At 37.4% G+C, this 22,875-nt stretch overlaps 1 protein-coding gene across 2 annotated transcripts in view; it reads left to right on the top strand.

Annotated features, from left to right (window-relative positions):
• ITPR2 (inositol 1,4,5-trisphosphate receptor type 2) overlaps positions 1-22,875 on the top strand; it is a 593,100-nt gene that overhangs the window by 276,509 nt on the left and 293,716 nt on the right. For both annotated transcript variants that reach the window (XM_070788589.1, XM_070788588.1), the window contains exons 31-34: positions 465-716; positions 3,318-3,443; positions 17,001-17,129; positions 18,988-19,108. In XM_070788589.1, coding sequence (XP_070644690.1) covers positions 465-716; positions 3,318-3,443; positions 17,001-17,129; positions 18,988-19,108 — 628 coding nt within the window. The remainder of the gene's footprint in view (positions 1-464; positions 717-3,317; positions 3,444-17,000; positions 17,130-18,987; positions 19,109-22,875) is intronic.

Genomic DNA, 22,875 nt, shown 5'->3' on the forward strand with positions numbered 1-22,875 from the left:
TCTTGTAGAGTTACATTTGGTTATGTGTACTTGCTTACTTATTCCATCACTATTGAAGGGGATGGGGATATTTTAATTCATAGTAAAATGAGACATGAGATTTCTCATACTTGGCAATGGCATCTACCATTTGAAGTTAAAGAAAGTAACTTTACTGGAATATTTTGCAGGTTTAATTTCAGTGGCTAACTCATTGAACAGCTTCCAATCATCTGTGTCATTTATTCTCAATGCCATGTAACTCTCCCATATCTCCTCAACTGGTTTTGATGACTTTCATAATTAATCACTTCACACATGAATACAATCTTTTTGCCATCCTGCTTTGGTATAGTTCTACGTTTGCAATGTTATCTCTGTTTTTACAAAGATATGCATGTGTTTCCATATAGACCAAGTCTTTAGAAATAACTGCAAGGATGAACATTTGGACTGCTATATAGACTCTCTTATTATCATTTCAGTTGATAAATGGGGGTGAAGATGTGCTGATATTTTACAATGATAGAGCATCATTTCCCATCCTTCTCCATATGATGTGTTCAGAGAGAGACCGAGGGGATGAGAGTGGCCCCTTAGCCTACCACATCACCCTCGTGGAGTTGCTGGCAGCATGCACAGAGGGGAAGAACGTCTACACTGAAATCAAGTGCAATTCCCTTCTGCCCCTGGACGACATAGTGAGGGTGGTGACCCATGATGACTGCATCCCTGAGGTAAGCCTGGCAAAAGCTTAGCAGCTATAGAGTTGTTTTCAGTTTCTAGTAAGTGCCAGAAGTCCTCCTATGGTCATTTATAATGAAATAACACACTTAGTCACAGAATAGTACCTAGGTATATAATTAGGGAATTTGAAAATCATTAAAACTTACTTTTTTGTTCTACAAGGGACTATGAAAGTTGGTAGACCTTTTAAGAGTATAGCCACTGTTAGTTTTCTAGAAATTCCACTATAGAAATTTCTAGTTATGGTGTTGTGATCAGACTTAAACATTTACTTGTAACTTCTAGTATGTTTTGAGCATGAAACAGATCTTCATAAATAATGCACAGTCATCCGTAGAGGCTAGAATGGTGCTGCAGGACCACTATTAGGTTCTCTAGGTTTACCTTTGCTTTATGGAATAGATGGTTTCTTGGAAACATGGACACATATTTTGCTTTATTCATACATCGTCTTTTACCCTCCATCCTAGTTTGGTGTGACAGGCAGGGAAAAAACTCATTAGAGACTGGTTGTCTGCCAGATGCATTAATGAAACTTCCAGGAATGTACATGACAATAATTTCTTTTTTTTCTACTGTTCTAGTGTATTGTTGCAAAGTTTATAAATGTGTGGTATGCTAAATCCAAACATTTTAAATCACAGTAACTTTAAAAGATACCAGGTTAGGTTCATTTTCCTATTTCCAAATAGTCCTGCATAGTGATGGACTTGAAAGTATATTTTTTATGAAATTTTTTAGGATTGCTAACACCTCAAACCAAGAGTACTTCATGCCTTGATTGTTTTGAAGTAAGGTAGCAAAGAAAGGAAGCATAGTGTTGTGATTAAATTGTGGGTTCTGTCTTTCTTTGAAGTCCTGATTCTGGCCAGTCAGTTCTCTCTGCCGTAGCATTCTAACCTCTGATACTCACCTGCTTCACCCCTCTTCATCCTTTAGATCCTGATTCAAGTATTACTTCTTCAAAGAAGACCCTCCTGGCTTCTAGTGTTAGAGCCTATAAGAGTCTACAATTTGAAATTTGACATTTGAATTTTATTGATTAACAAATGTCATTCTTTACCAAGATTATAAGCTCAGTGAGAGTAACAGCTGGGTCTGTTTATAGTTACCATTATATTCTCTGAGCCTGGACCTACGTTTAATAAATATGTTTTGAGTGAATGAGTGAATGGGTCGAAGAATGAGTCAGAATCTTGGATCGGTTACTTCCTACCTGTGTGACTGATTCCAGCAGGTTACTTAACCTTTCTCATTGTCAGTTTACACAATTTTGAGTATAATAACTATAGTCTATATCTGGTAGAATTGCTGGGGAATTAAATTAGGATAAATTAAATTAGGATAAATTAAATTAGGATATTGCAGGATATGCTGGAGATTCTGACGCCTCCTTACCCTGTAATGTAGCCTTGACACAGGCACCCTGTGGTTGAAGGTTTTAGACCTCAGTCAAGTACTGATAACTTCTAAGGCCATAAAATCTGGCCTTGTATTCCTGTTGGTTCTAACTTGGATTCTATGAATCCTCTGAAACTGTTTACCTGATTTTTTTATATATGTGATTTTTACTGGGGAGATTTATAGCCTTCATCACATTTTCATAAAGAGAAAGAGGAAAGACGAGGCGAGAGAAAAAAAAGAGAAAAGAAAAGAAAAACAAAAACTATTGTCCTACGCACTTTAGTAATGGTATATGTTGGTGAGACTCATCCCAGTCTCTTATGAGGAGTTTTGCTAAATCTGGAAAAAAAACTTTAATACATCTTAAAATAATATCATTTTTTTGTAAACTGTGAGCCTGCTTCTTCTCAGAAATAGCAGTTTAATTGTTTTTGAATGGCAATATAGTATTAGTCAACATATTTAAGTGTCGTATTAGATCTCTCTTGGTTGCAATGGACAGAAACCTAATTTAGACTCGTTTAAATTTTAAAGGGGAATTTTATATATTGGCTCCAGTATTTGGAAATTTGAAGGATGGTTGTTCAGATGAGTCAAGAGGTTCAAGCAGTGTCAGAGTGCCATCTGTCTCTTGTTCCCTTTTCCTTTGTGGTTTTGCCTCATGCCTTTTTTTTCTGAGCAAAAAATAAATAAATAAATAATTTTCCTCTACACACCTGGAGAAGAGGCTTCTTGGAGTTCAGGTTTACCTTGTTCCATTTGACAATGAGAGAGAGGAAGAGAGAGAGAGAGAGAGGATGAATATGAATGAATGAATGACAGAGATAGAGAAGGGAAAAGGAGGTGGGGAGATGCGAGAGAGTAGAGGGAGGGAGAGAGAGAAAGGGACATTTGTCTCAAATATGTCATGTAAACTTGGTTTACATGAAGTTCACATTTTCACACCAGTCACTGGGCCCGGGGGAACAGAGTACTAGGTCATGTGTTTACCCTGGGTCAGGGGATGAAATATCTTGATAAAAGAAAGGAGATAGGCATGCTCTCTGGGTAGACACAAATCATACTATAATTTATTATAGGAAATAAGAGTTTTATTTAACCGTCCCTAATAGATATTTGAAAATGGAGACTGTAGAAAAAACTAAAAGAAAAAACTTACTTTCTTTTATATTTGAAACTTGGCACAGGTTAAAATTGCTTATGTGAATTTTGTTAATCACTGTTACGTGGACACAGAAGTGGAAATGAAAGAAATCTACACAAGTAACCACATTTGGAAATTATTTGAGAACTTCTTGGTGGATATGGCAAGGGTAAGTTATACTTTGACCATTAAATGCTGCTTCGTGTTTAGTAATGTTTGTTGATGTAGCTTTTGACTAAACAGTATCAAGCAGCTATTAATAGATGAAAACTTAAAATTAAACCCGCTATGTTTGGATGTCATCCTTTACATTCAAAAAGTTGTGACTGAGTTTCACAAGACTGTGCGTGAGATTTAATGAGTTAATGTACACAAAATGCCAGTACAGTGTATATGGCAACAAGGTGTTCATTTTCGTTTTTACTGCTGATTATATTGGTCTACTGGTAAACAGAATTTTAGTAGCCATCTTACATTGGTTAGATAAGATATTTGGCAGAGATCAATATATTCAGCCTCATGTCAATTACAAACTGTAGGTGGAAGGAATCTCACAAGACCTTGACTGTGGCTTTCAGGCAGGTAGGTACTTGACCATACTGTTTGGGACCTAACACTGCCCACTGTTGCCTATGAGAGTGTGTTCCAGTAATTGAATCATCTGGTGTTTTTACTCACGTCAGCCAAAATGCAGTCTGCTTTTTACTTTGAGTCCATTTTCTCATGTTTGGCTTTTTTTTTGAGGGTTGGGAAGGACACAGGTAGCTGGTTGGCATTTTCTGGATATTGTCTAGCATATGTTTTTGTTCTGTTAATATTGACTGAATGAATGAAGAAAGGAAGGAAGGAATTTTTGATAGCACTTAATTTTAGTTAGTATATTTTATGCCCCTTTTAAGCATACTGAATTATCAAAATGTCCAAACTCTATTATTTTAGGTTTTTCTTTTTCTTTCTTTCTTTTTTTTTTTTGACAGGGGGCTGGGGATCTTCTTCAGTTTCCCCTTTAAAATTATGGGACATACTGTTCAATTAAGGGTTTCACTAATAGAAGATAATGTATAGCTAACTCCTTAGACCTGTTATGACTTACGGTGGCCTGTCCCAGGCCTTTGGCTTCCTACATTCCTGAGTGCTGTAGTTTACACGGGTCTCACTAAGATGTACTGAAGATGTAGTGAAGGAGGGGGAATAATGAAGTCCACATGGATGGATGCTGATTTTATCCATTATCTCACTGCCTCCTTACAGTTCTTTCTGATTTTATCCATTATCTCACTGCCTCCTTACAGTTCTTTCTGGAAGGAGGAAGGACAGAGGGGTTATAATGAAACAACTGCAGACCCAGACACCCAGGACCAATCTTAGATAATAGAATAAATCACATATTCTAGTCCAGGCACTCTTCTATTTAGTCAGGGTTAGCAGGTGGAATGTATTCATTTCGACTTTGGTGTGGGGGAGTATGCTTGAGCTCCGCTGTGTTCACACGTGCGTGAAGTAAAGCAGTTCCCGTTTTACTTTATTTTTGTAGACCTTCAAAGCCGCTCGTTACCTTCCTCAGGTGGACCTGCACCTGTGGAGGACTCATCCTGTTTTACACAGCACTGACATACCTCTTGCATTTACCCTTGTGACCTTGTGAAAGCACTTCTAAATGACTAGCCACAAGTATCTCCAGAGACCTTGGAATGAACAACGGTTTACATGCTGATGGCTGAGTTTTAAAATTACATGTGCGGGAAGATAGTAAAAATATTGCAGACTGATTTGCAGATTTGCACAGTGCTCCAGACTAAAGATAAGGTTGAAAAGACCAGAGTCACACTCTAGACAGCATGAGCTGCAAAGCTAACAGGATTTTTATTTTTAAACCAAAGAAAGCTAATGATAACTGTCATTGATCATGCTACCTTGGAAACGGTCTTTCCGTTGATGTGTTTATTCATAAGGCTAAGGGATACATTTTTGTTTTAAAGTGTGTGTGTAGGCAGGATTTTTATTTTATTCTGATTAAGTAGACATAGTGTTATTAGTATTAAGGGCTCTAAGGGAATTTCAGGATCTTCTTGGTCTGTTCAGTCCTTATGTCTAACCACAATAGCTTAACTATACTGCAGAAAGCATTTTTTCTTTCCTTCTTGTTTCCCTCCCTCTTGTTTATATGTCAGGCAGGAACTCTCTTACCCCCTCATTGAGAAAGACAAGGAATCAACCTTCTTATGTCAGGGAAGGGACAGGAAACCTGGCTTTCCATATCCAGGATTTGTCCTTTTCCCCTTGAACAAAGTTTAAGGAGCTACCACACACTTTCAAATTCAAATGCAAAAATATATATATATATATATGTATATGTATATGGGTAAGCAAGTATAATGTGGCCTTTTAGGCAAATTTTCAGTTCAGTAGAGCAGTAATTCTCAAACTTTAGTAAGCAGCAGAATTACGTGGAGGGTTTGATACAGCACAGATTGCTGGACCCCACCCCCATAGTTTCTGATTCAGTAAGTTAAAGTCTTTGCATTTTTAACAAGTTTTCAGGTGGTCCTGAAGATGCTGGTTTAGGGACCACGCTTTGATAATCACTGAAGTAGGGCAGGATTGTTAAGACTAGGCATTTTAGAGGCATTAGCCAGACCAGCGTTAAAATTTAGATTCTGCCTCTTTTTTTTTCTTTTTATTTATTTATATTTATTTATTTATTTATTTTAATTGGAGGCTAATTACTTTAGATTCTGCCTCTTAATAGCTCAGTTATCTTGTGGGGCAAGACACCTACCCCTCTGATGCTGAATTTCCTTATTTGTAAAATCAATACAATAATAATGCATTCTTTATAGTGTTACTGGGAGGATTCAATGAGATAATGGGTATACAGGTCTTAACACAGGCATGGCACTTAGTAAGAGAGTTGGTACTACCATCCATTTTATCCATATCATGGTCACTTCACTGGTATTATTAAAAGGTTATATGTAGCCTTTAAAGCAATTTCAAGTAGTTTCCCCGAGACCCATTAATAATATGGAGGATGACCTGAATGAGGACCATCCAACACAGGCAAGACCCAGAAGCCATGTTGGTGAAGCTGGATGCAGGCAACAGCAACCTGATGTAGAGATGTACTAAATTCAGGTGTTGTAACAAAGTTTTAAAATCCTGGGGCAGCTGATTTCCATCACTGAGACAAGGTGAAGGTAATCTGGAGGAAAGGTATTTGGTAAATTGGACCTGAAGAACCATAGAATCTCAGGGTTGCAGTTCAGAGTTCAGTACCTGCCTGTATATTTCCATTAACAGTGACCTCAGTCTTCTTTTTTTGGGGGAGACAACTGGTTTCATTACTAGAAAACTTTAGTTGTTAAAAGGTCTTATATTGATCCAAATTTTTATGTTATAATTTTTTACCTATTTTTCCTTTTGTAGCAACATAGGATGATTCATTTCAGAAAAGATGTGGGTGTTTGCTAGTCTCCTTGTTAGTGATCTAGTTTGAAATGATAAAGGTATACAACTTAAAGGAACTTAAGATCATCTAGGTTGACCTGATAATTTTGCTCCCAAGTTCCCAAGAGATTAATTTGCTCGCCTAGGATATTTGGCCTGGCTGCTAACAGAACTGGAAGGCCTGTGGGTGCTGAATCCAGGGCTCTTCACACAGTAACTTCTCAAGTATGTTGTGATAGCCCTCATGTCTCCTATTGTTTTCTCCATGACTTTCAGTGGTTCCTCTTCCGTTAAGATTTCTGGGCTTGTTTGCAGTACACTTTTGGATTCTCTCTAATTTGTTAGTGTTTTAAACATGGCATTCAGGATGGAACCCAGTGCTTCAGGCGGGGTTCAACTAGCCCAACTATGTATGTGTGTGCACGTGTGCACAGGCTCAGTCGCTCAGTTGTGTCTGACTGTTTGCAACCCCATAGACTGTATAGCCTGCCAGACTCCTCTCTCCATGGAATTTCTTCAGGCAAAAATGTCGGAGTGGGTTGCCATTTCCTCCTCTAGGGGATCTTCCTGACCCAGGGAACAAACCTGTGTCTCTGTGTCTCTTGCATTAGCAGGCAGATTCTTTACCACTAGTGCCACCTGGGAAGCGCAAGCCAGCACGAGGCTGATGGTTAAAAATTTGGAGAGCAATCCTGTTTAAAAGGCAAATGAAATATTAATGTGTGGTGGTCCTCATAGCACCCTCCACCTTTGTCTTCATGTTTCGCAGGAATCAGCACCACCAAGTTTCTTTTGTTTGCTTTTGGTAAAGTTCTCTAGAGAGCCCCTTAATTAGTATCTTTCATGCTCCTGTTTGTACTCCCTTGTCTTTTATCTTGTTAAGACCCATATAAGAAAAGTTTTCCGAAAGACAGTTTTTACTAAACCGAATTTGTTTAAATTTTTATTATTTTTTTTAATATTTATTTGCACTGGCCTGTTTCATATACTTATTCTATTCTGATTTTCTGACAGAACCAGCATCCACGTCCTATAAATACACCAGATTTAGACAGACAGCAAAGCTGTTAGGCCTATGAAAAGTTGTCTTACTGTCTTTTACAGAGAGCATTTAACAACAGCCCACTTTGACCTCTGTGTCAGTGCAGCTAAAATCGGTGTTTGTAAGGCAGAAATGCTTTTCTTTGCTTCATAACTGATTGTTGTTGCAAAGTCAGGAGATTTGAGTCATATTAGAAGGCACATGGCGGAGAAGGCAATGGCACCCCACTCCAGTACAAGAGCCTGGAAAATCCCATGGATGGGGGAGCCTGGTAGGCTGCAGTCCATGGGGTCGTGAAGAGTCGGACACGACTGAACCACTTCACTCTCACTTTTCACTTTCATGCATTGGAGAAGGAAATGGCAACCCACTCCAGTGTTCTTGCCTGGATAATCCCAGGGATGGCGGAGCCTAGTGAGCTGCTGTCTGTGGGGTTGCACAGAGTCGGACACGACTGAAGCGACTTAGTAGTAGTAGTAGTAGTAGTAGTAGTAGTAGTAGAAGGCACATGGAGAGGGGTGAGCTGTGGTCAGTGTTAGCCTCAGACTATTTTTCCTTTTGAAGATGTTCCTAATTTTGCTATCAATTCCAAGGTTCTCTAATGGTCAACAGTACTCTAAGTGATGTACTGGCATCACTGGCATGAAGTTAGACTGAGGAGTAACTTAGAGGCACACCTGCCACAGTGTCATGTCATTGTCTCATCAAACACTGCTTAACAAGACAAATCAGAGTATTTCATTTCCAAGTAGATCACTTGAGCATTTTCTCCCTTTGGCTTACCAAATAGGTAAGAAATAACAGTAAAGATAAAATGTATATGTACTTTTAAACACACTTTCTAGGTTCTCTAATTTGATAGAATTGAATAGGTTTTCTTTGCTTGATGAATTGATTCCATAATTTTCATTTTTTTAAGTTGAATGAGCCATTAAAAAGTCTCATTCTAAGGCCTTCTTTTTAAAATTTATTTATTTTTGGTTTGGCTGTGGGCCACTCTCTAGTTGTGGTGTGTGGGCTTCTCTCATTGCTGTGGCTTCTCTTGTTGCAGGGCATGGGCTCAAGGTCACATGGGCTTCAGTAGTTGTGACTCTCAGGCCTTAGGTGTGCGGGCTCAGTAGTTGTGACACATGGGCTTAGTTACCCCGTGGCATGTAGGATCTTCCTGGATCAGGGATCAAACTCAAGTGCCCTGTATTAGCAGGCCGATTCTTAACCACTGGACCACCAGGGAAGTCCCTTCTAAAAAGCCTGTTGGATAGCATCACTGACTCAATGGATATGAGTCTGAGCAAAATCCAAGAGATAGTGAAGGACAGGGAAGCCTGGCATGCTACAGTCCATGGGGTTACAGGATGTCAAACATGAATTAGCGATTGAACAACAGCTAGCACGGCAGGCAAGTGAAGAATGTTAAGTATTCGGTAAGTATTATTTTGTGTGTAGCACCATTCCCTCAGCTGTAATTCTGCTTTTCTTTTCATCTTTCATGATGAATTTATAATGGTGGTGCCCGTGTGGAGCAAACACTTGTTTGACTCTTCTTCACTGATTATTGGTTGGCCCCAGTCCTGCACAGCACTTTCTACTCTTCAGGTCATCATTAGCATTTATCATAGTTGATCACTTGCTCCTTGAAACATGACCTCACTTGGCCCCCAGGATATCAGTCCTACTCTCAGCCTTCCACTTCACCAGGCCACTCCTTCTCAGTCTCCTTTGCTATTTCCTCTGAATCTTCCTAGCTTCTAAATATTGAAGTGTGCCAGGCTCAAACCTTAAACTAGCTCCCTCCTCTCTCCACAGTCACTTGCTTGCTGTTTTCATCTGCTCTCCTAACTTTAATCCCAGGCTGGTTGAAGCTTGGGTCATTCCTCTTATAGTCTCACATATCTCACTGCCCATGTGACATCTCCAGTTGTCAATTGAACCTCAAACTCTTCACTCACTTTCATGTCCCACTAAAAATTAATTCCTTTTCAAGTCTTTTGCATCTCAGTAAATGGCAATGCCATCATTCATTCTAGGCATTCAGGCATAAACATCTGGATGTCATCTGTAAATCTTATTTTCTTGCTCTTAAATTTAATCCTTTAGCAAACTCTGCAAGCTCTAACCTTAAAATATTCAAAATCTGACTACCTCTGAATACTTTGATCATTGCCACCCTGCACCAAAGTACCATTAAGTCTTATCTGGATAATTGCTGTAGCTGTTTTTCTGGGCTTCTACTCTTGCTCCCTCCCTTCATCTTTTCTCTATACAGCAGCCATAATGATTAAAAAAGAGAAAGAACATTGGTTCAGGTTCCTCCTCTGCTCAGACTCCTCACAGAGTAAAATCAGTATATGATTGGACTCTCCTCTGTTCAATGACCACCCCAACCCCACCCTGGCTTCCCACTGTCCTCTTGTCCCCTTGGCTAGCTCTCTTTTGCTTCTGGTGGCCTCCTTGCTGCTCCTCACATATGGCAAACTCACTCCCTTCTCAGCATCTCTGCATCTGCCTGGGATGTACTCATTTCCAGGTACGCTCCATCCTCATGACTTCTTTGAGGTCCCTCCCTTAAAGTCTTCAGAGAGGCTTTGGTTGACTTCCCGATGTTAAGGAACAATCTCTTCCTTCTGTACCCTCTTCTTGAGCTTAATTTTTCTTCTTAAAAATTTTATCTATATATTTTTGGCTGCACTGGATCTTTGTTGCTGCAAGTGGCCTTTCTCTAGTTGCACTGAGTGCAGGTTACTCTTACTTTTGGTGCACAGACTTCTCATTGTGGTGGCTTCTCTTCTTGCCGAGCATTTGCTTTACGTGCTGGGGCTTGAGTAGTTGCAGCTCTCGGGTTTAGTTGCTCCGTGGCACGTGGGATCTTTCTGGACCAGGGATCGACCCATGTCCTCTGTATTGGCAGGCACATTCTCAACCACTGGTCCACCAGGGAAGTACTGCTTCATTTTTCTTTATACAACTTATCCTTACCTGATTTTTTTTTTTAATGTATTTGTGTTTCTTTCTGCTGCAACAAAAGAAGAACAGAAATTTTGTTTGGTTCACTGCTGCATATCTGACCTGGAACAGTGTCTTACACATAATAGATATTCAGTATTTGTGTTATTATTTATTTAGACTGCACTGCATACCTTGTGGAATCCCAGTTCCTCAGCCAGGGACTGAACCTGGCCAGGGCAATGAAAGCATCAAGTGCTGACCACTAGTTTGCCAGGACCTCCCGATATTTGTGGGATGGATAGATGAATCTCATATGAAGTTGAAAATATTTAAAAAGTGAATCTGAAAAAAGTGTGGTTTTAGCACAGAATTAAATGGGCATATCAATGGAATTAAATAAATAGCCAGAAAATGATTTTTATTTATATAAGATATTATGATATAATAAGTAATCACCTATTAGTAGGGAAGTGATGGGTAATTTTCCATCATTTTCAGTGATTAGCAAACTATTTTTGGTCAAGAGAGGGATAGTTAATATTTTAGCTTTTCAGGCTCCTATCACAACTCTTACAACAATTACTGAAGGGAAAGGAGCCACAGACAAATATAAATGAATAGATATGGCTAGATTTGACCCATGGTAGTTTGCCCACCCCTGGATTATTAAATTAGTAATAATAAACTTCATCAGGTTAGTGATTTTTATATATTTTGTTGTTCACTGATAGATCCCAGGTACACAGAACGTCCTTGGCATAAAATAAGGGCATTGAATAAAAATTGTTGATTTGAACTAAATCAAAATGACATTTGAAGACCTGGCTATTTGGGATGAAATGAACTTAGTTCCTCTCCATACATCATATAATTGTATAAATTGCAATAGATAAATGTAAAATGATGAAAATGGTTGGATGTGTAGGTGTATATTTATCTGTCTTTGGATGAGAGTGTTATTTCTAAGCATAAATGCAGTAGTTGAAATTAGCTATGAAAAAAGCATTTCCCTATTTGAAAATGTAAAACATATATATATATATATATATATATATATATATCTCAACATCATAAAAATAAAAGAACATAAAAATAGAAAAAGTTACCATACATTAAAAAAAGGCTCATAATCTTTATGCAGAAAACATATATATGTATTGATAAGAAAAATACGAACAATCTGATGATAAAAAGGGCCAAATCCAGGCATTTCCTCGGTTACATACAAGTAAATCCCTGAAAAAATAGTCAACTGTTAATAACTTTAAAAAAATACAAAGGAAAATAAGATCTAGTTTATAACTGCTGCTGCTAAGTTGCTTCAGTCGTGTCCGACTCTGTGTGACCCCATAGACGGCAGCCCACCAGGCTCCCCTGTCCCTGGGATTCTCCACGAAAGAACAGTGGAGTGGGTTGCCATTTCCTTCTCCAATGTATGAAAGTGAAAAGTGAAGGTGAAGTCGCTCAGTCATGTCCGATTCTTCGCGACCCCATGGACTGAGGCCCACCAGGCTCCTCCGCCCATGGGATTTTCCAGGCAAGAGTACAGGAGTGGGTTGCCATTGCCTTCTCCGAATTTATAACTATCAAAGTATAAAAATAAAAAGATAAAAGGATAATACTAAATATTGGTTCACATATCTTGCTGATGAGAGTAAATTTATGCTATCTTTTAAAAACACATTTTTGTAGTACATTAAAAAAAAGGCCTTTATATCTTTTTAATGTGTCAAGTAATTTACCTTCCAAGAATCTGTCCTCAGGAAATAATTAACAATGATATCAAGGATTTATGGTCAAGAAAGTTCAACATACTTTCATAATAAAATACAGTAGGAAATAGTTTACATATTTAATTAATAGAGAAATGGTTCAACAAATTATGATATATCTGCAAGATTGAAGATATAGTGTCACTGTGACTATTTTTTGAAGATTTTTAATGATATGAGAGTGCTAATGATTGAGTAATGAGTATAAGAAGGAGAATAAAAAGCTGATTACCCAGGAATATTTCAGTTATGTAAAATATATAGGGCAGAGCAAGAAGATTAGAAGAAAAGATTCCAAGATGTTAACCATGGTTTTGTCTGGATTTTAGGATTGTGGATAGTTTTTGTTTTCCACTTTGTATTTTTCTATTTTGTTACAGGGCTCCTACATTTGCTATCTTAACATCAATATATATTGTCTTTTTTTATTTTTATTTTTAAATTTTATTTTATTTTTAAACTTTACAATATTGTATTAGTTTTGCCAAATATAAATGAATTTAAAATTCTAAGAAAGCCAATTGAGTGTAGGCACAGATGACTCACATGAAAAGGAAGTATAAAAAGCAAATGTTTGAAAAAGTTTTGGCCTCATAAATAAAAGAATGCAAGTTAAAATAAATATGAGATATTACCTCAGATATTTATAAAAACATTTTTACTGCCTATGAGGAATAAAAAATGACTTTAAGATCTGTATTCCTTGGTCTGTATCATCAAAGGTATGTTACTGGTGTGAGCTGCCCTATCTGATAGGTTAATAATTTGCCACATTTAAATTTTAATTTTAGCTAGATAAAATAGAATAAAAAAAAATTTCCTGGCAGTCTAGTGGTCAGGACTGAGCCTTCCAATACAGGGGGTGTGGGTTTGATCCCTGGTTAGGGAGTTAAGATTCCACCTGCCTTGTGGCCCAAAAGCCAAAAAACATAAAACAGAAGCACTATTGTAACAAATTCAATAAAAACTTAAAAAAATAGAATAAAAAATCCATTTCAAGGGCTCAGTAAGCACATGCCTAGTTACTATCTTGAACATGCCAGATATAGTTTTCTATCATTGCAGACAATCCTATGGACAGGGCTGCTCCAGCATATATATGATAACTTATTTAGCTCAGTCTGTCATCTTTGAAAGATATCAATCACTTTTAGAGCACAAGAGAGAAGGGACATCATATATAAAAGAGGAGAAGTTTCAGAAATAATTATATCTAGAAATTACACTTAATATCAATTTGTTTAACCAACAGTTTTAAGTGCCTACTGTGTGTCTGTCTGTGGAGACAGATTTTTATTTGCTCTTCCCCCAGAAACTTCCATGGCTATTTCCTCAGTTCTTTGTTAAAATGTGGCCTTATACAGAGAAGTTCTCCAAGCAATGTATTAATAGATAAAATAGTAATCCTTCCCTATACCTACTCCTCCTGCTGCATTTCCTGTACTACTTGCTCTTTATTTTTCTCAGGAGCCTATTTTTTTCCTCTATTTTTACCACTTATATGTTTGTTAATTTATTTATGGTGTATCTCTTGATTAGAATTAGAGTTCTAATAGAGTATAGACTTTTCTTTTCCTTTTTTTGGTTCACTGTTCTAATTCCTAGTCTAATACTTAGTTTTAATTTAATAGTTCATGTCCCTAAGTGATAGTCCGTGAAACTTGACTGATATAAGGTAAAATTCATCTGAAAGTAGATGAGGACAGATATTTCAAAAGATGGATTTTTTTCTTGGAAAGGATAACAAAGGTGGATTTTTTTCCCCAGTGTAAAGCACATTACAAATCGAGAATCATTCTTATAGAATTAAATTAAAATATTAAAAAATTAATGATATATACCAGAGATTTGGGGAGACATTTAAACTGTGATTGGGCTTCCCTGGTGGCTCAGACAGTAAAGATATGCCTGTAATGCAAGATGCCTGGGTTTGATCCTTAGGTTGGGAAGATCCCCTGGAGACGGGAATGTCTACCCACTCTAGTATTCTTGCCTGGAGAATTCTATGGGCACAGGAACCTAGCAAGCAATAGTACATGGGGTTGCAAAGAGTCAGACACAACTGAGCAATTAACACACTTCAACTTCCTCCAAAAACAGATTAAAGCATAATGGTGCATTAGAGTGGAATCTATGCAATAACCTTTTGAAATAAGTGTTTAGATATTGATGGTACATAGGAATATTTGATAGGAAATAATAGTATATGAATAATGTCTGCAAACAGAAACTTTAAAAACACATGTATTATATATATAATTAATTTAATGTGATTTTTTTTTTGAGCTATTTCTAATCTTTATGGGAAAGAGACTGCCCGCCCTTAACATCACAATGTAAGATGCAGGCTCTGGAGGTGAAAAAGTTGGCATTCATCTGTGGCAGAAAAAGTGTCTTGAATGATTTATGTGAATTTCTTGTCCAAATAAATTGAGAAATAGGTTCCACACAGTTGTAAACCTAGAATTTCCACAACCAGGATTTTGAGGAAAGCCTTCATCTAGAAGTAGATTCCTTTCATTTGTCCACAGACTAAAGCAAATCTGGGGGATTCTTTAGCAAATGTTCAGCTGCAGATAATGCAATGTGATTCTATGGTAGCTCCAAATATCCCCATTCAATTGGTGAAATGTCAGCTGTTCTTCCTTGATGAGGAAGAAGCATCCGTGGGTTGGTTATGGTGGAATTTTTAACCACCTACCCGGATTTAATGTATTTTTATCCTGTGTATCAGAAAAAATCACCATAAGAGCCAGTGCTGTAAAGATATTAAGTGAAATAAATCCTACTTTATATCCATCATGGGAAAATCAATTTTATATTAGTTCAGTGATCACATTAAATTTTAATCCAAGGTTAGATGTTCCACAAATAAAATCTAAGCCTTAGTTAACCTAAGATAAAATGAATCCTTTCTTATTCTCTATTATTCTTTCATTTAAAAATTAATTGGTCATTCATTTCATAAACATTTATTGATCATTTTGTATTTATCAGGCATTGCATTTTGTGCTAAAACAATAACTAAAAGATGATATAACAGCATAATTTATTGCCATTAATTGCATCATTCCCTACATAGCTATGAGACTGTGTGTGTGTGCTCGATTGTGTTCGACTCTGTGACCCCATGGACTGTGGCCAACCAGGCGCCTCCGTCTATGGGATTCTTCAGGCAAGAATACTGGAGTAGGTTGCCATTTCCTCCTCCAGGGGATCTTCCCAACCTAGGGATTAAACCCGTGTCTCTTGTGTCTCCTGCATTGGCAGGCGATTTCTTTACCACTAAGCTACCTGGGAACGCACTGAAAACCTTTTAGTTCTGTTAACACCCCTGTCAGGCAGGTGTCATTTAATAGATGGAAAAAAAGTGAGATGCCCTGACTGGAGGGAAAGTGATGTAGCAAAACAAACCCTGTACCCTTTCTTCTCTCTCCTTTTAGTGAAGACTTATTTTCCAAACCAAAACACTGGGACACACAGTTTGAGAAGGGAGTTTTTCTCTTTGGTGATTTTACTTGTGTGCAGGGTATTAAAGGACTATCTGATTAAATTATATTTCCTTACTCTTTTGATTAATCACCTTATTGAAAAAATAAATTATGTAAAAATTGGGAACTGTCTAAGAACATCTGGAACATCTGGCCACCATACTGACCCATTGTAATCTTGTGAATATTTAAATGTTCTCTCTGCCCCGTCCTTGAGTCTTTTCTCACAGCCTATGTTCCCTTGCTCACTTCTTTTTATTTTTTTAACTCCATTTTTTTTCCTACCACCCAACTCATTTAGTTTCAATTGTGTATCTTAGCTTTTGCAATTTGTCTACTCTGACATGCTTGGAAATTTACAGTTTGTTTAGCAGGATAACCAACTTTGGCCTCATTTACTCCCACATGAAGGTCAGAGCCCGCAGTCTTTGTTGATATTCCCTTTGCTTTAGAATCGTCTCTTGTCGCTTAGCCGATTCGGAGAAGAAGGCACGAGCACAGATCCTCTGAGCTTACCAGATAATCTGTGGACGAACAAGTCAAAATTGCTGGCAAGGGTTTGACTTTTTCTTATGTTTCTGTTTTCCTCTCCAGGTATTTTCTGTGTTCGCGTCCTCCCATATGGGCCAGTTATTAGAGGTGAAAATGTATAGAGATGTGAGCCATCAGTAATCACCTTCACCACTATCTTGTACTTATAATGGCTGTTTCCTCTTTATTTTCCTCACATCAAGTGGAAAAGTATTTTCCAGCAAGTCAGGCTTGAGGATGGAGGGAGAAGGCTGTGTGCAGAAGGAAAGAGAAGCAGATCAGGAAGAAGGGGCGGTGGTCTGTGAAATAACAACCAAACTTAAAGGCGAAGCTACTACTGATGATAAACTTGGAATGGATTTAGGCAGGAATATTTTTATTCAAAGCAACTTTCAAAAGCAGAAGAAATATTATCAATTACCATTTCAGGACGATTTTTGAAGGTTCCAATATTGAGTTATAAAGAACACACTGAGTTGTTTGGCTTGTCTTTCCAGGTTTGCAACACAACCACAGACAGGAAGCATGCAGACACCTTTTTGGAGAAGTGTGTTACTGAGTCAATAATGAACATTGTGAGCGGCTTCTTTAATTCACCCTTTTCAGACAACAGTACCAGCCTCCAGGTAACATTACCAAAAAGTAAAAAGCATCCTGTCACACAGAATTTCTGTACCTTATTAGAGTGAAAAAAAATTTAATATGGCATAAAGTCCTTTTCTACCCTTCTAAAGATCAGTCTTCTTTCATAGTATTCACTGTTATACCCCTTTCTGAGTTTCCCAATCTTTATTTTCAATAAATGAAACTTCAAGCTGAATTCTTTTTGCTCTAAGCAAAATAGGAACTTTCACAACTGTTGATTGACTCTTTACCATGTGTCAAAATAACTGGTATGATTCCATAAATGGGTAGACATTTTGACTCAATAATTCCAATTTAGTAAATCCTGAAAGAATTAGCATGGATTTATATACTAAGATTTGCACTGAAGTATTTATAATACTTAAAAATTGATGTCAACTTTAAATGTTCACAAGCAGGAAATTAACTACTTTGGTGGCTCAGATGGAAAAGAAAATGCCTGCAGTGTGGGAGACCTGGGTTCCATCTATGGTTTGGGAAAATTCCCTGGAAAAGGAAATAGCAACCCACTCCGTTATTCTTGTCTGGAGAATTTCATGGACGGAGGAGCCTGGTGGCGTACAGTCCATGACACGACTGAGTGACTAACACTTTCACTTTCGTTTATAAATACTTAAAATTTGATGTCAACCTCAAATGTCCTCAAGCAGGAGATTAGCTAAATATATTGTGGTATATCTATAGATGGCTTATTATATCGCAATTAAAAGTCAGGGTTTAAAAGAAAAATTGATGACTAAGGAAAATAATCACAAAGCAGTATAAAGTGAAATAGGCCACAAAATTGCATTATAGTATCCTCCAGGTTTGTGTGTGTAAAGAATATATGTGCATATATACATAGAAAAACTCAGTAAGTAATTACTGTAAAAATGTTGATACTAGCCCCAAGCATCCAGTATTGTGCATTGAACCTGGACTGGCAACTCGTTTCATACATGATATTTTACATGTGCACTGGGACGACCCAGAGGGATGGTATGGGGAGGGAGGAGGGAGGAGGGTTCAGGATGGGGAACACATGTATACCTGTGGTGGATTCATTTTGATATTTGGCAAAACTAATACAATTATGTAAATATTAAAAATAAAATAAAATTTAAAAAATAAAATAAAAATAACACTACAAAAAAAAATGTTGATACTGATTATCTTTACTTGTTAGGATTATTGGTGATTTTCATTTGTTTGGTTACCAAATATTCTACAGTGATTGTATATTGCTCTTATAAAAATGCTATTTCAGTTATACCTTTTTAGAGAAAACTTTTGGACTGTTAAAATCATGTAAAATTGTTTTTGTAGGTCAAAATTGCTGTCTCCTCTACTTGCTCATCATATGAAACCTAAACATACAATCAATAAAACAAACAAATAAACCCAAAGCACCTGTTCTATTTATGCATGCTTGGTTGCTCAGTCGTGTCTGACTCTCTGTGACCCCATGAACTGTGCCCAATAGGCTACTCTGTCCATGTAATTTTCCAGGCAAGAATACTGGAATGGGTTTCCATTTTCTAATCCATGTTCTGTTTATACTTGGAAATAAACCAGAAATTATAAAAGTATACTTAAATTCATATCATTGGCTTCAAGAAATGTCATATTTTCCAGATTAAGAATATAGGTAAAATAATGAATTTTCTATAGTGTCTAATGTGGTTCTTGTCATGAAATGAGTACATAATAAATATCTGCTGAATGAGATGTTCATTAAATAGCACTGAAACTTAAAGACAAGATTGTATTTTATTTTGATGGACCTGTTTTCATAATGAGTAGATATCGCATCAGGAGGGTTAATGGTCTGATGACCTGTTGGCCTCTTTCTGTTTTCAGACACATCAGCCAGTTTTTATTCAGCTGCTCCAGTCTGCCTTCAGAATTTATAATTGCACCTGGCCAAATCCAGCCCAGAAAGCCTCAGTGGAGTCCTGTATCAGAACTTTGGCTGAAGTGGGTAAGTTGGAGTGTCAGATTTTACTTACTTCACATTATGTAAAAGAAATCAGGCTTTTGTCTAAAAGGCAGTATAAAGTAGCTTGTGTGACTTCTATAAAGGTGAAGAACAGAGATGAGCAAACGATTCTGAACATCGCATCCTTTTAGGGAGGAGATTATAATTATTAAATTTCTTCATTTTAAATATTTTAAAATACTTATTTTTAAATTATATTTCTAACCTTAAATTAATATTTTATATAGTGCTTTAATATAGCTCAGTAGAATATTACACAAATGAGTTTGTTTTTGTTATCTGAGATTTTATTATGGAACTGTCTGTTAAGTAGCCTAATATATTAATATTTGTAGTAGGACCTCTTGAGGGGTTTTTAGTTTGCTAATTTTGTGTGAAATCTATCCATATTTATTTGAGCCTCTATTATCTATAGGAGGCTTCAGAAATTACAGATAAAATGGAATTCCAAAGAATAACACTTAAGGGAAGGTTAGTGCATTCTAGACAGTATTTTTTAGAGTTCTCTCCTTTTTTTTTTTTTTTTTTTTTTTGAAGTAAATTTGGACTGTTCTAGATGGCAGAAAGGAGGAGGGAAAAGAAATATAGACTGGACTGGACTTCAGAAAACAAACAGGAGCTGAATCATTCTTCTCAGCTAATGGTGGTTCTGCAGGCATTGCAGGCATTGGAAAGGGCAGCTTATAGTGTATTTCATTATTCTGATCATCATCACTGCTGACATATTTCAGCATACACCATTTGCCATGCTAAGCAATTTACATGTATTATCTCATTTAATCCTTAAATAGGCTCATGGCTTATTTACATTTTACAGCTGGGGAAGCAGAATTATCTAGATTAGTTAACTTGGCCAGGGTTATAGTATGTGCTCAGTAAATATTTGATAAATGAATAAATGGTTTAACTAATTAATGGCCACTTGAAGTATTTTAGTCTCTTCTCCCCATGTGCAATTTGATTTAAGTAATTTAATATTGACAAAATGTAATGATGGCCCAATTTTATTTGAATACATTCAAAGGATTTATAACCTAAGAGGATCAATTGAAAATTATTAGAAATAAAAGATGAATAGAGTTCATCTAGGTGATTGTAAATTGTTAATAAGTGTTAAACTTGGTAGATCTTCTGTATATCCCAAAGAGAGAATACATTTGAAAAAATATGTCACCACAATAAAAATAATATTTTAGGCAAAATAAGAAACATGAGAGTAAAATTATATTGCTATTTTGAGGGCTATAAAAGATTTTAATAAATGATTTGTTTGAATTTTTAATAAATGATTTTAACTTAATTTTTAATTTAGCAAATGGATTTTATTTAAATTTAATCAATGGATTTATTTAAATTATGTTAAATTTATAAGATTTAATAAAAAACTACTATTTGGGGATTATAAAATTCAACTTGTAAGGATGCCAGTTCTCCACAGTTTATAATTTTACTGCTTTCAAATGGGACTCCTTTGCATACACTCTCTACCCCGTCTGCTTGGGCCTAGACACCCTCTGCAGGGCCACACCCCACAAGGCTGTGTCCTCTGACAGCTTAGCCTCTGCCTCCTTCTTGTGGAAGCTTCCTCCTCACATCCCACTGGTTGCCACAGCCCCCGTCAGGCTATTGCTGTCTTGCCCATGGCCTCTGACTCTGTGCTGGGTCGCTCGTTAGCACGGATACCCTTATCACATTTGTCACCGTGCCAGGCTGTCCACCAGTGTGGACAGCTTCCTTACCTAAGTCTGATTCTCCGTTCCAGGGTGCCTCCTAGGCACATGCCTCCCACTCCTTTCTGGGTTCGAACACTCTGGACCACCTCAGCCCCTAATGCCTCCTTGCCCAGCATTGGCACTTGACTTTGCTCTGCTCCCTCTCCTGGTTTTAAGATAGAATGTGTGTGAAAATAGCTCAGTCGTGTCTGACTCTTTGCAGCCCATGGACTGTACAGTCCAAGGAATTTTCCAGGCCCGAATACTGGAGTGGATAGCCTTTCCCTTCTCTAGGGGATCTTCCCAACCCAGGGACTGAACTCAGGTCTCCCACATTGCAGGCAGATTCTTTACCAGCTGAGCCACAAGGGAAGGCCTAGGACAGAATTGTTCCAGAAGAAAAGGAAGAGGCCATCGTGAAAGTGCAAGGGTTAGTCTATCAGTCATGTCTGACTCTTTGTGACCCCATGGACTATAGCTCGCCAGGCTCCTCTGTCCCTGGAATTCTCCAGGCAAGAATACTGGAGTGGGTTGCCGTTCTCTTCTCCAGAGGATCTTCCTGACTCAGGGATCAAACCCAGGTCTCTTGCAATGTAGGCGATCCTTTACCATCTGAGCCACAGTGAAGCCCAGGCTATCCTACGTACTGTCAAAAGTAAAGAACACAAAAGAGAACCTAAATTTTGTTTTGAAAAGATGCACAGGGCAAAGGGTCCAGCAGGATATAAATAAAGTATTAACACAGGTTATTGCTTGGGGGTAGAATGGTTCTATTGTCCATGCTTTCCTGTAACTTGTGAGTTTTTAATAATAGATCTCAAATTGTAATAAAACAATATTAAAAGCATTTTCATTTTGACCCAGTCAGCTGGGAAATATACTAACCATCAAAAGATAATCTAAAGGAAAGGCAAAGAAATATGATGATTTGTTTTTACAAAGGAATTTTTTTTTGCATTGTCTTTGCTGGGTATATTTCTGTATTTTACATTTTAAGGCAGTCTCCCTTTTTCCTCCTCATCTTCCTGCTTCTTCTCTCCCCTTTCCTCTTTCTCCTCCCCCCCTTTTTTTTCACTTCCTTTTTGTCTCCTCCTCTTCTTCCCTAAGCATTGATATTCAGCAAATACAATGGGGGAAAACATGGGGCATGGAGGGTATGCTGTTCATACCACTTACAAATTGAGAGATGAAGAGCTCTGAGCCACAAGTGAGATGCCATGCTGTATTTTCCATCTGAGTTGCAATTCTAGTGTTGTTCCCCATGTAGTCAGGCCAGTTCCTGCAGAGCAGGGTGGCACAACTTTGGAAGTTTAAAACAGTCACTGAAACTCTACAGTTTAAGAATAGAATTTATTTCTATGTTACAGGACTTCTTTTTCTACCATTTCCTTTACTCTTTATGATTTAACAGGAAATTTTAGTCTCTTTTTGTATGCTATAGAGACACATGTGAAAGGAAGTCCAAAAAATATCTTAAGTCAATAATCAAAGTAGGTTTGGAAGGATGCTTTGGTATAAAATCTCAGTTTTATCTTTGTGTGAAAGCATGTTTTTTTTAAAAATTGAAATATACTTGATTTGCAGTGTTTCAGGTGCCCAGCCAAGTGGTTCGGTTGTGCACGCACACACACAGACACACTTTTTCAGGTTCTTTTCCATTATAGGTTATTGCAATTTATTGAATACAGTTCCTTGTGCTATATAGTAGAATCTTTGGTTATCTATTAAGGTTTTATGTGCAGTAGTATGTATATGTTAATCCCAAACTCCCTAGTTTATCACTCCCCCTGCCCCTGCCACTTTTCTCCTTTATGACCATTAATTTGTTTTCTTTTTTAAAAAATATATTATCTTTATTTATTTTTAAAAATTTATTTGTTTTAATTGTAGGCTGATTACGGTATTGTAGTGGCTTTTGCCATACATTGACATGAATCAGCCATGGGTGTATATGTGTCCCCTCGTCCCGAACCTCCCCTCCGCCCCCCCCACATCCCAACCCTCTGGGTTGTCCCAGTGCACCAGCTTTGAGTGCCC

The sequence above is a fragment of the Bos indicus genome, chromosome 5, assembly GCF_029378745.1.
Source record: "Bos indicus isolate NIAB-ARS_2022 breed Sahiwal x Tharparkar chromosome 5, NIAB-ARS_B.indTharparkar_mat_pri_1.0, whole genome shotgun sequence".
Taxonomy (NCBI): domain Eukaryota; kingdom Metazoa; phylum Chordata; class Mammalia; order Artiodactyla; family Bovidae; genus Bos; species Bos indicus.